At 36.3% G+C, this 15,572-nt stretch overlaps 1 protein-coding gene across 1 annotated transcript in view; it reads left to right on the forward strand.

Annotated features, from left to right (window-relative positions):
- The window catches only part of LOC118188767 (uncharacterized), a 62,657-nt gene extending 47,417 nt beyond the window's left edge, over nucleotides 1-15,240 (forward strand). Inside the window, exons 6-7 of the mRNA XM_085814110.1 lie at nucleotides 10,564-10,720; nucleotides 14,916-15,240. Of these exons, the coding sequence (XP_085670236.1) occupies nucleotides 10,564-10,720; nucleotides 14,916-15,141 (383 nt within the window). The 3' untranslated portion in view covers nucleotides 15,142-15,240. The remainder of the gene's footprint in view (nucleotides 1-10,563; nucleotides 10,721-14,915) is intronic.
- The last annotated feature ends 332 nt before the right edge of the window (nucleotides 15,241-15,572 follow it).

The following is a 15,572-nucleotide window of genomic DNA, read 5'->3' on the forward strand; positions in this document are numbered from 1 at the left end:
CATCCATAAGTCTCAGGGCCAAACGTTTAAGCGTGTTGGCATTTTTTTACCTGAGCCTGCATTCGGACACGGTCAACTTTATGTTGCCTGTTCAAGAGTTTGCGAAAGAACGGACGTAAAATAAAAAATAATGGATGGTCCTCTGCTAGGCGAGCTTAAAAATGATGGTAAGATCTACACAAATGTTGTGCACAAAAATATCCTTGATTAACATTTTATTATTCGAATCACCTTTATTTACTGAGCTAGCGGTCGCTCTTAAGAAATGTACCGCCAGTAGTTTCCTTCACTGCACTCTACTTTAAGCAAGTAGAAGAGGGAAACCCCGTGGGGCAGTAAGCAAAGGGGCATCCTCTCCGACTGCCCTGGGTAATTCAGTTTTGAATTAGCCGATACCTTTGCACAAATCATTTTAATTAAAATTTATACTATCTAGAACAGCGGTCATTTCTTAGGACCGCCGGGCTTTCTATTATGTTATTTGTCAACGACAGAGAGCTTATAATATACTACACCGTATATTAAATTAACTGAATGAAAATAATCCAGAAACTTTTTCGAAGTCAAACATAATGTCTAAAAGCTATCTGTACCCCTTCTAAAGATGTACGTGACCGTACACATAAGAGTATGGTGCTCTGAGGTTTTGACAGGTTTGGGATACACGCGTATGGTCCTGCCCTCATCAAACAGTATTAGTTGGCGGAAATAGGTCTGTCAAAAATGCGGGGACCGATCAAGATAGTCAAACTATCAAAAAACCGTTGGAATGGAAACAAAATACCTAAAACTTGTGGGGGCATAAACAGTACCCGTACGGCCATAGTACCTGTAGGGCCATATCTGGGCGGCCATACTTTAACGAGATAAATGCGAAAAAAGTATAGCGTCATATTTGGTACAAGGGAAATAGAAAATTTATTGCAAGCCCCGTCCTCCGTCACCTGTCACCTGTCACCTGCAAGCTTGAGTATCGGCATTTGCGCATGTTTAAGTGGTAAAATGTTCAAAACGTATACTGCGCATATCGAAGCATATATACTCGCGCCGTAGAAAGGCTGACTGCACATACTGCAGCTGCCTGGTGTCCACCAAGCACATGCAGCATGAAGATACTCACTTTCTGCAGTACCCAAGTCTTGATATATCAATTCCTTCGTATAGCACCATAGGAAGAAATCTAAAAATGTCAGATCTTGCAATTGTGGCCACCATAAAAGCGAACGGAATACATTGCCACCATGCAAAGATTATCGCTACGTATTAGACACAGCCTTTTAACATTTTATCGCCAGTTAGATGCCATACAACAGCGTGCGTTGAATTTCAACATATTTCCATATAAACATATGAAAATGCTTATGTTCATGTTTCCAGTAAAGTTTTTCTTCTTGCCAACAGACATAACATCATACTCTTTTTTTCGTATTTATCTGAAAAGTTATAGTTTGCACAAGTCTAGTTCTTTGGGTATTTTTTTAATCTCCAAGCAAGGTATCTGGCTGTACAGAGTTTGGGCGTTTTTGATGGAATATCCGGTATTATGTTATGGTGAAGCGAAAAACAAAAAAAGAAACAACAAATAAAATGAGAATCACTAGTTCGCTTAAAAATAAGAATGAGACATAATAATGGGAGCCAAAAACGCCAAAAATAAATCAAGAAGCATAAGTTTCTCATGACAGAAAGTGAGTTCGCTAGACTATTTCAAAGATGGAGTCCCCAGCTGCTTTTTGAAGTAGTTGTTTTTACAAAATAAATTTACTAATGCGACATGATTTTGCATATTAAATTAACAAGACTTCTTTGGGAGAATGCAACACTATCTGGAAAAAGGTAATGCGTTTTCTTCAGAAAGTTTTCAAGATTATGGAAAGTTTGCAAGAATCAATGTCATCGGATGGCCGAGAACTATAAATTGGATTCATGAGGTTACCTGGAAGCTAGTAAAACCAAATAAAGCTTAGAGTGGATAATAAACAGTAGCCGAACATATATGATAGATGTTTTGGAGAAGGGGTATTTGATTACGACAAAGAATTCGAGGAAGGCCTGTAAGGATCTTAAGTTTTACTAACGTTTATTTTATTTTAAATCTTTACTATCACTTCTTATTTTCTACTTCCGGCCAGAATTATAAGCGTGAAGGAGTTTATGCAAAGTTGTCTGGCGAACGCCAAGTATTTAAGTGTGGCCTTTTTGCCAAGCAAAAGAGAGGAAGCCGTGAGTTCGAAGCAGGCCGCTTACCTTAGAAGTTACGCAGTTGCTACTTTGCCTTCCAGGCCAGAGGTTTTAATCCTCTTGATAAATTAAACGTATTGTAGTGTTCACAGTCTCTGTGCTACATACGCTTTCTGTTATTATAAGGCCAATCTTATTCTAAAGTTAAATTAGAGTTTAGTTTTATTTTGATATCTTTTAAGTTAGACCCCGAGTGGAGGGTCATTGTATTCCGAAGTACGGAAGTCATTGTATATAAAGAAAAAAATAAAGGGTTTTGTATACCCTTCGTCTGTATCCTGTCTACTTACTACAATTAGTGAACATAGCTTTAGTAAGCTCTCTGTTCTAGTCAGGTCATTGTATGTTTCCGAAGAAGGTTAGAAGAAACATTGAACCTGATAGTGGCGCCCGACGAAGAATAACCATGGCCGAGTTTCAAGAAGAACCTGTGCTGCCTGCAGAAACAGCTCAGAATCCAGAAATGCCAGCTGCCGCCCTGGAAGGATTTGGGTATATTGTCCAGACCATGCGCGCTTCGATGAAACCAGAAGCAACGTTTAATGGAAACTCACAGGTAACCAGTTTTTTGGAAAAATTGGATGACCACTTCATGCTCTACCCCGTGCACGAGTTTCAAAAAGTTACCTTAGCTACCAGCGCTTTGAGGGGCCAAGCGCTTAACTGGTTCAAATGTATCGGCAGAAGTCTCTTGGGTCAAGCAGGAAGTCCCACCTATACCTACGAAAATTTCAAGACTGCCCTACTTAAAGCCTTCCCTGTTGTAAGGGATCGTGCGAAATTAGAAACAGAACTTTTCAGTATATATCAACAAAGAATGGAAAACCTCTCCAGGTTTATTTTAAGAAAAATTCACGTTTTCAAGCTCTTGTATGGAAACCGTCCGGATCCTGAAATAATTCAAGTGATTTTGCCGAGGTTACTACCCCAAGTGCAAGACTTTATTGAATTGAGAAATCCGACTACACTGGAAAAATTATTTGAGCTAGCAATCCAGTTTGAAAGTAGAAGAACGGCGGACGTCGAAAGAAGACGCCAATATCAACAGCGAAACCAATTTGGTACGCCAAGACTACAGCAAACTCAAGCACATGGCTACGGAGAAAAAGCGAATCAGTGGGCAAGGAAACCCGAGCATTCAAAAATAGCCGGCGAACGTCGACAGTTCAATAGCAACCCAGGAAAAAAGTCTCAAGGCCAGTGGAGAAAGAAGGAAAGCACCGAAAGGAAAAATAATTTAAACTAAAACGGATTTCTGCTGACGAGAGGGTGCGGAAATCCGAAGGCCACGAAAACCCCTCTTCCTACAAGTTAAATACAGTAATGGTGAAAAATTTAACTCTTCCGAAGATTGAAGTCTTGGTAAATAATATCCCGGCCACCGCACTCCTGGATACCGGCGCGCAGTGTTCCTGTGTGGCAGAAGTCTTTTTTAGAAAGTATTTTCGCAAATACCGCATATATAATGCGGATAATACAACAGTATTAGCGGCGCAAGGAGAACAATGTAAGTGCGTAGGTAAAGTACCTTTGTACATCCGTATCAAGGACGAACAAGTAAAGGTGATGTTTTTTATAGTAAAGAATTTGCAAGCACACTTAATATTAGGAATAGACTTTCTTTCAGACGCACAAGCTACACTGGATTTTAATGAAGCGTCTCTTAAGCTGACGATGAAACCAGTGCGTGTAGAAAAGGTTGAACCGCCAAGGTTAAATCTCGACCACCTGCCTAATGACGAGCAAGATAGAATCCGACAAGTGGTAAGTGAATTTGCTTCCTTATTTAGTGATATTCCAGGATTTACCCAGGTTACTAACCATAGTATTGACACCGGAGATGCATTGCCGGTTCGTCAAAAACCATACCGGTATGATAAGAATAAGGAAAAAATTATAGAATGGCATATTACCGATATGCTACGTAAAAAGATCGTAACGCCTATCTCAAGTAGTTATGCTAGTCCGGTGGTTTTATGTAAGAAAAATAATGATTATCCTTTGGAGCATCCAAAAAGGTGGAGATTCGCTATTGATTACCGTAAATTAAATTCCATAACGAAATATCCGGTATATCCGTTACCGATTATAGAAGAAATTTTAAGGAACATAAAATCAACCAAATTTATGACAACTTTAGACTTAACGAATGGTTATTTTCAAATAGGGATCAGGCCTGAGGACGTGCCTAAGACTGCTTTTATAACCAAGTCTGGCACTTATGCATTTTTGCGAATGCCGTTTGGCCTTTCAGGCGCCCCAGCAACATTTCAGCGATGCATGGACATTGTGTTAAGACCTGTTCTCGGAAAGTCCACATTTATCTATTTAGACGATATCATTATTACTAGTGATAATCTAGACCAACATGTACAGGATTTAAGACAGGTGTTTTCTTTATTAAATGAGGCCGGTCTAAAAGTTAATGTCGAAAAATGCAAATTTGCAGCCCCTGAATTAAAATATTTAGGTTACAAAATATCGCAAAAAGGGATCGAGACAGATGAATCAAAAATAATCGCTGTACAAAAGTATCCGACTCCAAACACGGCAAAGAAGCTCTCTTCTTTTCTAGGACTTTGTTCATATTATAGGTCCTTTATAAAAGATTTTGCGGCTATCGCTGAGCCATTGTTAAAATTAAAAAGGAAAAAGGCAAGATTCTCGTGGACGGCCGAAGCCAATAGTGCTTTCGAAAAATTAAAACAAGCATTAACGCAAGCCCCTGTGTTGAAATTTCCTGAAAAGGATGAAAATTTAGAAATTTCAGCGGATGCTTCGGATTATGCGGTAGGAGCGGTACTTTCGCAAAATCAGCAGCCAGTAGCATTTTTTAGCCGAACTTTAAATCAAACACAAAGAAACTATTCCGCGACCGAGAGAGAGGCACTTGCAGTTCTGTTAGCAGTGCAAAAGTTCCGAGTCTATTTTGGAAAGGCGCCGATAACAGTATATTCTGATCATGCGGCGGTAACTAGATTGTACTCTGGGAAAAATTTATCCCCAAGGTTAATAAGATGGGCACTCAAGCTGCAAGAATATAATCTGGTAATCAAGCATACCCCCGGAAAGGAAAATATCGTAGCAGATGCCCTGTCACGAATTAAATTAGACGAACAGGGTAATACCGTAAAAGTTGCAATGCTGACAGCGTGTACAATAAATTCCCGAGAAACTGTAATAACCGAACTGGGTAAGGATCCTGAGTTTGGAAGTATTTATGAGTATTTGAAGGATCCTGAAAATTTTAGCCACCAAGATATTGTGGCGATAAGAAATAGGGCGGCCCATTACGAACTAATAGATGGTCTATTATTCTACACAAAAACTACGAATTCCAACAACGAATTTCGACCTGTTATCCCAGCTAGTCTTAGATTAAATATCCTGCAAGAGCTCCATGACAGCCCTTTAGCTTCTCATGCTGGTATTCGAAAAACTACTCAACGCGTACGCGAGGCAGTCTACTTTCCTGAACTGCAAAAGTTAACAAGGGCGTATGTCCAGTCCTGCCCAACATGTCAAGCCGTTAATTATATTAATTTCCGCCCGGCCGGGTTTCTAAATAGTATTAAATCCGAATTTCCAAATGAAATAATCGGCATCGATTTATTGGGCCCTTTCCCAAAAAGTCAGTTAAACAAAAGTCGCTATCTCCTTGTTATAGTTGATCATTTTAGTAAATGGACCGAAATTGTTCCCTTAAAACGAGCCTCCGCGAAATTAGTTACCGATTCTATTTTAAATAAATATATTTTAAAATACGGGGCGCCCCTAAAAGTTATATCGGATAATGGTCCTCAATTTGTAAGTAATATATTTGAAGACATGTGCCAAAAACTGGGCATACGTCATTTAAAAATGGTCCCGTATCGGCCGCAATCAAATATAGCGGAACGGGTCAACAGAAATATAGTGAAAATTATCCGTAGTTATGTTAAAAATTTTCATAAAAGCTGGGATAACTATGTCAATGAATTTGCTTTCGCCCTTAGGACCGCAAAACATGATACAACGGGCAAAACTCCTGCTGAGTTATTTCTAGGCAGAAAGGTTATAACACCGTTAGATAAACTATTTTATGTGCAACAAAGAGCCCCAGAATTTAAAATGGGTGATATAGAAAAACTAATAAAAGAAGCAAAAAAGAATACGGAAGTAGCACAAAGAAAACAAAAATTGTATTATGACTTGAAACGACGGGGAGTAACTTATAAAGTAGGGGATGAAGTACTAAAAATTAAGCATTCACTTTCTTCAGCACCAGAAGATAAAACTGCCAAATTTTTTCCACGCTTTGAAGGACCATATGTTATAGAAAAAATAACTCACGCTGTTGTAGTGTTAAAGGCAAGAAATGGTGAAACCTGTTCCGCAAACATTGACCAGATAAAACCATTCTATGACCGTAATAAAATGCAAATCTTTTCAGATCTTTTGCAGGATCCGGTACGGCAGACACCGCAGGTACAAGTTCCAGAGGTGGGAAAACGACAAGTACAAGGGCAAGCCAATGAGAGACAGAAGCAAGTGAAAAGAAAATTGCCCCGCGGAAAAATTGAAGGTACAAAGAAAAAGAAGCCGTTCCACCGTCCAAAAAACAGAGTTCACGAACACCCCCAGAATGAAGAAGGGAGAAAGGACGGCAACTATAACCCGGCTGTGAAACGGAAGATTGACTCATCCGACAGAACTCTCCGCAGCAAAAGTCGCCGAACTGCGGAAGGGCCATCAGCGGCGGAGGAAAAAGTACAAGAAAAATTTGAACGGCCAACAACGAGGTCCAAGCAGGATCACGACAGAAGTTTCCCGGTTCCACCAAGACCAGCTGCCTTCAAACGGCCAAGACCACAAGCAGAGGACAGAAGGAAGATGTTCAAGGGTGGCCGTAGTGGTGAAAAACGGAAGCTTCCAGAGGAAAGCACTGAAGGGCGAGCCCGTACAAGAAGGAGGATCAACCAAGCTACGGTCTGCAGCACCTTTAAAGACTGGGCCCAGAAAAGGATGTCTGAATATTACAAAGATAAGTAAAATTTTATGTTACTTTACAAACTTAAGTTAATCTTTCATTCTTACTGCAAGTGGCAGATTTCAAGAAGTTTTACCTCATGCGAGGTCTACCTTTATCGCCAAAAGGGCGAGAAATGAGTTGTGACCGATTTTCTTATTATGTTTTTCAATTACTCGCGCGTAAAACTAAAGTTGATGTATAATAGCGTTGTATAAAGACTTAAATATTGTAAAAAGTTATTGTATAAATTTTATTTAAAACATTCTAACAAGAAAGACGTTTTAGTCTGAAAGACTTTTTGAAATGTAGTATTATTTCAATGTAGAAAGAATTGACACTTGCTTTGAAAAGAATAGAAGTTAACAATGTACTACTAATGTATGTTTTCAAATGTGTAAAATTAACGGCATCTTGATATGTTCTTGTATACATGTGAACTGTTATTTTGAATGTTTAGAAATACCGTGATATGGTAAAAGTGAAAGTAATGTTAAAAAAATTTGTTATTCGTGTGACTGGAAAGATTAAATCATGGTGAATATGTGTTAAAGGTTGAATGATGTAGTTAGGCTCTCTGACGCTACACTTTAGAGTTAGCCACTTTCAGAATAGTACCTCAGGGTCTAGAGTTGAAATTAGGGTGTGTTAAGAGGTCTCGTATGTTGAATTTTAACACGTTAGTGTTTTGATTGTAGGAGGAAGTGTTGAACACATAGACAGAAACACATTCGTGTTTGGTGTTTTTACAACACATGTCAGAGAGCACGGGGAGAGATAATTAAAATAGTCATGAATGAAATAAGAATGTTAAGAAAAGTATATTCTATATGTTATTTACAATGTCATTCTGTAACATTTCATTAAACTAGTTTTCCTTCCAGAGATCTGGAAGGAACCAGAATTGAATAAAGCTCCTGTTTTGATGCAGTACAGATGAAAAAGAAAAAAGATTGTTGTATATTCCGGGAGCTGCTATTGTAACAAATTTCTTTCTTTTAAAATTTTCTAGTTTCTAGCTAAGTTATGATTGTTAAAGGTTGGCCTCGCGTTAGTTTCTAGAGCTAAAAGTTTTCAACAAGGTCGTTTTAGACCTCAGTTTCAAACTAATTAACTCTGGCGGGAAGTATGTAAGGATCTTAAGTTTTACTAACGTTTATTTTATTTTAAATCTTTACTATCACTTCTTATTTTCTACTTCCGGCCAGAATTATAAGCGTGAAGGAGTTTATGCAAAGTTGTCTGGCGAACGCCAAGTATTTAAGTGTGGCCTTTTTGCCAAGCAAAAGAGAGGAAGCCGTGAGTTCGAAGCAGGCCGCTTACCTTAGAAGTTACGCAGTTGCTACTTTGCCTTCCAGGCCAGAGGTTTTAATCCTCTTGATAAATTAAACGTATTGTAGTGTTCACAGTCTCTGTGCTACATACGCTTTCTGTTATTATAAGGCCAATCTTATTCTAAAGTTAAATTAGAGTTTTGTTTTATTTTGATATCTTTTAAGTTAGACCCCGAGTGGAGGGTCATTGTAAAGTCATTGTATATAAAGAAAAAAATAAAGGGTTTTGTATACCCTTCGTCTGTATCCTGTCTACTTACTACAATTAGTGAACATAGCTTTAGTAAGCTCTCTGTTCTAGTCAGGTCATTGTATGTTTCCGAAGAAGGTTAGAAGAAACATTGAACCTGATAGGCCTACCTAAAAGGGAGGATGACTTTGTGGAGAGTATTCTAATTGAAATTGGCTCATATTTACATTACACACCAGGAAAATCACGGAAAAACCGCTGCACCCCACACGGTTTTCGGAATTCGAATCCTGTACCAGCTACTAATGTTCAATGATCGCTCGGTCCCTTGCGGGATAAATATGAAGAATGGAATTTTGACCTCGAAAACCATAGCCAGCTCTGCTATTTTTTTTCCTAAAGAGTGGCAATAAATGTGAACTGTAATATTCCAAATCCTGTGAAAATCTTTCACGAGTGAATCGAAGTTCTGAAAGCAGCAACCAAACGTGCAGATATTCTGTTAGATAGATAAAAGTTTGTTTAAATGTTTAGTTCAGCAGGTATTCCAATAAGTTTTCAAGACACTGTAAATGAACAAAACTTACTTCACGCCATCTGCGAAATTTGAAGGAAATTTCGAGTTTTATATGTGTATAGAATTCATTCTCCTTTCTTGGGTTGGATTTCCTTGTTCCAGTGATAGATGCTATTGACTATAATGTCATCTTCCAAAACACGGTTGTTCGAATGTAATATCTATTAAACTATGAACACTACATCTCGTATTCTTGTCACAGTTCTGAATTCAGAAATGATGTTTGAGAAAATATTAAGTAGATGAATACTGAAAACATTTTCTGGCTTGTGTACATTTCTGTACATTCGGAACCTAAAATTACTTACACAAGACTTCAAAACATTTTTTTAGTCTGTAAAACCACCGCTTAGACTGAAATTAATTTAACACATTTGCCTTAATCTTACGTGCTTAATTATCGTGCTTAAGTCTATTATTATAAGCATGAAAGGCATTTTTCTAAAATCCCAATAAAGGTATAAAAATTTGTTTGCGAAATTTGGCATATCGCTGTTCAGTGTTAGACCATTTACGCATTAATTAGCATTATATTAGAGCATTTAATTATTTAGCCCAAGTGTCTAAAGACAGGTTTTAGTCCTCAATTTGCCCAGAAGGACTATTAATTTCGTTTTGGCATTTTCCGTCGATTCACGATAAGCGTTGTTTCACTTTTCAAATTGTTTCCACCAAATATTATCGCCTTGTATTATTTTTAAAGAAATTAAATAATGAAGAATCTGCATAAATGTATGTATGTTTCTCGCATTGTGCTAAAACAACGGTATATAGAGCCATCGAAATTTGAATAACGTAATCTTCCATAGAATGTGGGATGTGGAAGCACCTAATTTAAAATTGAAATTTATTTTCTTATCGATTTCATATTTTGTAACATTTCAGCGAATTTTGAATTAACAAACTCAACAACGATTTCAAGGCGAACAATGGGAACACTGTACGAAAAAAAAAAAAAAAAACATTTCTATCTCCAGTGCGCGAGCCTGTGTATCGGAAATTCTAAAGATATGTTTATTTTAAAATTATTTTACGATATTGCTTTTGAACTGAATTTTATGTTGTAAGTGTGAAGAAAATGATATTTAATAAATAAAGGTAATGTAATTAAAAAAAAAAAAAAAAAAAGCGCCTTTGGAAGTACCTTAAAATCTGAAACCTTTCAGATTTTTTTTTCTGTACTTTACTAAGATAGTATTGTGATTTATTTCAGATTACGTGAGCAATGCTGATTGTTACCGATCTCTTCTTAGTACAGCGGAGGCATGTGAAAATCACGCAGGATCCATTTTTCAAACGTATAAGCAGTACCAACAATCAGATACCGAGGAAATGGAAGAAATGAAAAATGGACGTTACAGATACTGTTTGTAAGTATTGAAGAAATTTGCTTCAATCAACAATATCTCTTCGAGTAAAGGACCTTTTTAAAACGTTTTAAAATTATCGTTATAGAAGAAATTGAAAATATTGTGCATAACATTACCAAATAATTGAGTAAAATCGCTTTTTCTGCGACGTCCACTATCAGAACTGTGTGAAGCTACTTTCAATTATTTGTTTAATCAGCTTCGAAAACATTGCTACAGTAAATAAATTTTGCTAATATAAAAGTTAATCTTTAATTTATTTTAATCTTTATCGGAACCATATGCAAAAAATAAAAACATAAAAATATCACCAATTCGAAAAATTATTTGTCATAAATCGTATCTGCTGAAATTTCTCTAATCGGATTCCTTATTATTTAAGAGTTAATATTTTTGATATATGAATGTATAACTTAAAAATAACATTTAAACTAATGTGAACCCAGAGAAAGAAATACGTGTATTAACAAAAAACACGAAATATACTCCAAAGTCTTAATTAAATTAAGCTCCTATCTGAACTTCTTCACCGAATTGTAAAAAAAATATCCATAATGTAATAACCAGCTCTTAGATGGCATAACAGATGGAATGCCCTGTGCCAGGATATGTAATACCGCAAGGGAGAAAATACCTTATGGTTTCTTGATAAAAATGGAGAATTTTAAGCTTTCTGAGGAAGAGTTTTGCCAGTGTGCATTCGTCATTTGCATTAGAGGGAAAAGAATATATTCCACTTGATAGCCTGTTTTTATGGTTTATTTTACATTTCTATCTTCCCAAAGTCTTCCTTAAGGGGACTCATACACCTTGAAACCCAAAAGATCTTCGAATATGTGAATGTTGCAAGAATTGAGATAACGTATTTATTTTAAAAGTAATTAATTCCAACTTTTTACATCTGACTACGCAATATAAGCTGCTTTCTGAAATAGTAATCAGAAAGTTTTTGTTGCCAAAAATAGTTTTATAATTTAATCCGCTTTGTGACAAAATGTTTCGTCATGTTTCCACCTTGCGCGCACAGTTTAAAACATTCTATTGCATAATTTAATTCCATATTTAATATATAGATTTTATAACATTTCGAAATTACTGTGAACCAAAAATTCTAAGAATTCCATGTTAAATTTTTATTTTATTTGGGGTTGAGTTTATAAAATGTATTTTATTAAAAAAAACCTGTAATGCTTTCGTGCATAAATTTTTTAGTATTAAAATATTCATCAGATTTTTGATTCAGTTAGAAAACAGTGCCCATATAAAGAACTTCATCCAATTTCAAGTACGTACCGTCAGCCATTTTTAAAATATCGTGAGCGCAAAGTGGAAACATGACGAAATATTTTGTCACAAAGCGGACTAAATTACAAAAATATTTGCGGCAACACAAACTTTCTGGCTACTAGTTCCCAAAGCAACTATAAAATGCAGTCAGCTGCAAAAAGTTGGAAGTAGTTGCTTTTAAAATAAATAAAATATCCCAATTCTTGCAAGGGACATATTCGGAGATCATAAGGGGTTTAGGGTGTATGAGCCCCCTTAAGTCAGAATGAAAGGTGTGCAACTACACACGTTAAATACCTCTAATAAAGTAGGTATTTCGAGAAGGAAATGTAACGCCCGTAGTCAAATTTTGGGAATATAAATAAACCTCCCTCTTATTTCCTTCCTTAAATAATAGTTTTAGACATGTGAAGGTAAACTTGCAATATTTCTCAAAACAAGGTAGAGAATTTCGTAGAAACCGTTTAAACATTGCAATGCGAATTTTCTCTAAATTTTAGTATGATCGCAAAGTAATGCAATACTTGAGCTTGTTAAACTTCAAGTACATAAAAATAAACTAAAGCGATAAAGAAATTGAAATTTTCACAAATTGCTGTAACATTGATACCCAAAGACTCACATCTCCAATTCCACTGTATTTAAAAAACAAATTCGTTTTTTTTTTACCCATAATGGTGCCATTACTCATAATGCTTCATAAATTCTGCCCGCTAAAAACTGCTGCAGAAGCCAATTAATGATTCGTTTATGAACGTAATCGAATGTTATCAGGAAAGGGATATAGAAGAGTGATTTAAGAAGCGTCAAACGGAAATTTTAGTCTGAAATACGAGCCTAAAATGTAGAGTCATTAGAACTTTTTTGATGTGAGAGACTTGATAAATGAACAATGCCCTCGCCTGAACTCGAACCTGAACTTCTCGATTACACGCCGAGTGTGCTAACATTACACCACGAAGGTATGCAGAAAAGAGGGCGAAAATACCCTATAAGATGTGAGCTTCTGACGTAGGTTCAAAATGTGATAAAATAAAATCCACGTATTACCAGTGAAGAAGTAATTGGAAGGCTTCGGTATGCTGATTCAACAACAAAATATAATTATAAACCAGTGGTTCCTAAAGTAGTCCCTACTGACCCCCAGGGGTTCTTGGGGTCCGTGACAAACTAAAATTGATTTTGAGGTCCCTGAAAACGTAAGAGTGTCCGCTCAAGTTTTAATATAAAATAGTAAAATTGTGATCTATTTTTATTACTATGAAAATTTAAATAAATAACGATTTTTAAGGTTTTAGTAAAATGTAAATATAGGTGGGTGTTTAAAATACAGTATGCTACTCAAGTACTGAGCGTTATGTAATATCTTTTGTGAATGAACAATGACAAAACTTATTTCCACTGATTTGTCACTTGTAGTAACAGGGGTGCGTATAAATTGTTTTAGTGTTATTTGTCAAATTTAAGGTTTCAGTTTTCATCAGCACGCTAACGAGAACATAACAACACAATAATAACGAAATAACAAAAAAAAAAAAAAAAAAAAAAAAAAAAAAAAAAAAAAAAAAAGAAACCGACTAGAAATTAGTGCTCGTGCGGATTTGCGGTTGCTACTCACAAACATTGAGCCGGACATAAATACACTTATAACATCTCATCAAGTTCATCCAAGCCATTAATTGTTTTTATTTTATTTTAAAAAGTTTAATTTTAATAAATACTTCTTCAACAATTTTTTTAGTTGTAATTTTTATTCTACGCATTTATGTAGCTTTTTCACTTGGGTGTCCGTAGACAAGTTTTGAGTATAGAAAGGAGTCCATGGGTCAAAAGGTTTGGGTACCACTGTTCTAAACGAATAGGAAAGCTTTTTATAGCGCTGGTATTTGAGGTTTACATGAATCCGTTGTTGGGAACTGCATCGATCTGAACTTCCAAGGTATCGACGGGAATCCGTATCGATTTGTATTTATCTCTTCACAAGGAATGAAGTGAAACCTTTTTAAAGGCCTATCGTATCGTGAAAAAAGACGGAAATAAATCTTTTATGCTAATGGAATTCAAAAACGATTGTGGCTGAGGCCAAGAGAAAGGCTAAGCAACATAAACCGGAATAGCATCTATAGATTGATCTGCATATGGCGGGTGTACCAAATGTGTGATTTATTTTGATTGGTCTGAAAATGACTAAATCAATTAAATCGCATAATGCAGACGTGTATTGCAATCCAATTAAATAACTTGAAATGGAATTCACAAAAAAGATCTCTATATTGGTTAAAAGACCCGAAGTGATTTCATAGCAAGATAATACAAAATCACTTACTGTAAGAGTTACTGGACGAAAACGTAATGAAAAATTCTTAAGAGAAGTTCAAAAAATGCAATAAATAAACGTTTCGAAGCAAAACCAAAAGAATTCTTCAAAGAGGACACAAGTCGACTGCAAAAATAGACAACAATCACAGAACATGATGGGTGTGAGTGTGTGATTATGGCAAAGCCTCGAGGGCTGTCTGCCTACGGGGAGGGATGCCTTCGTGGAGAACTTTCTAAGGGAAACTGGCTCGTATACATGTTACACATGGGGAAAACCACAGAACATGATGGGTACAATATTATTAATTAAACTTATTCAGCAATACTTTCTTTTTTTGGAAAATATTTGCCACTAGTCTGCATTACTTTCCGATCAACACACTTGCCAGTAAGTCTTTTGAGCCGAACAAATAGAAAAATAAGTCAGAATCTATTCTTCAAAATTCCTGTTTTATATATTACATTTTTGTTTACTGTAAGATGGCACAAGCGGCGTCTACTGTTTAATATATAGCACCAAGAACATTTGCCTACACAAATATGAGTAAAATTACTGTTTTCAAAATCTAATAACTCTTTCCTCCAATAGCGTACAAGCTTATAAGGTAGCATGCCTGTCCATAAGAATCAACCTGCAATGCGGAGAGCTCGCCCGGAGCACATTCCTGGATATAGTGCGGCGTTCCAATCACTTGAAGCAATACTGCTCGCAAACAATCAAAGAGGACTTGCAGACACGTTTCTTGGATTTCACTGGACTGGAGGGCGAACAAAGAGAACTCATGGCTGACGCATTCAATTTCAAAAGGAAATAAAATTAATAAATAATATTTGCATACAGCACGCTGTAAAAATATTTTTGTTTTTTTACTCCGTTGTACCGATCTTTAATAAAGCGGACTTTCATTCTTTCAGGTGCTGAACTAAAATTTTTTGCTATTTAAAACTTAAATTTAAGACACAAATTTCAGGGTATCCAGTTTAGGAGTAGACAGCGCTTTTCAACATTTAGACTAACGCGTACCATCTAAATAAAAAATGAAAACCTTTACTGCCACCACTACAAAGTAATACTACCAACAACACTCTTGAACAAAGCTCAGATCGCATAAATTTACGAGTATTAGAGAGAAAAATCAGGATGTTGGGGGTTTTAATTTTTGAATTTAATAGTTCAAATACTTTGAATCTTTGCGTACCACCAATTTTTCTCTTGCGTACCACCAGTGGTAGGGGTACCACCGGT

This window comes from Stegodyphus dumicola, chromosome 3 (genome assembly GCF_044657685.1).
Source record: "Stegodyphus dumicola isolate Sdum_Otavi_A_Nest chromosome 3, ASM4465768v1".
NCBI classification, from domain to species: Eukaryota; Metazoa; Arthropoda; class Arachnida; order Araneae; family Eresidae; genus Stegodyphus; species Stegodyphus dumicola.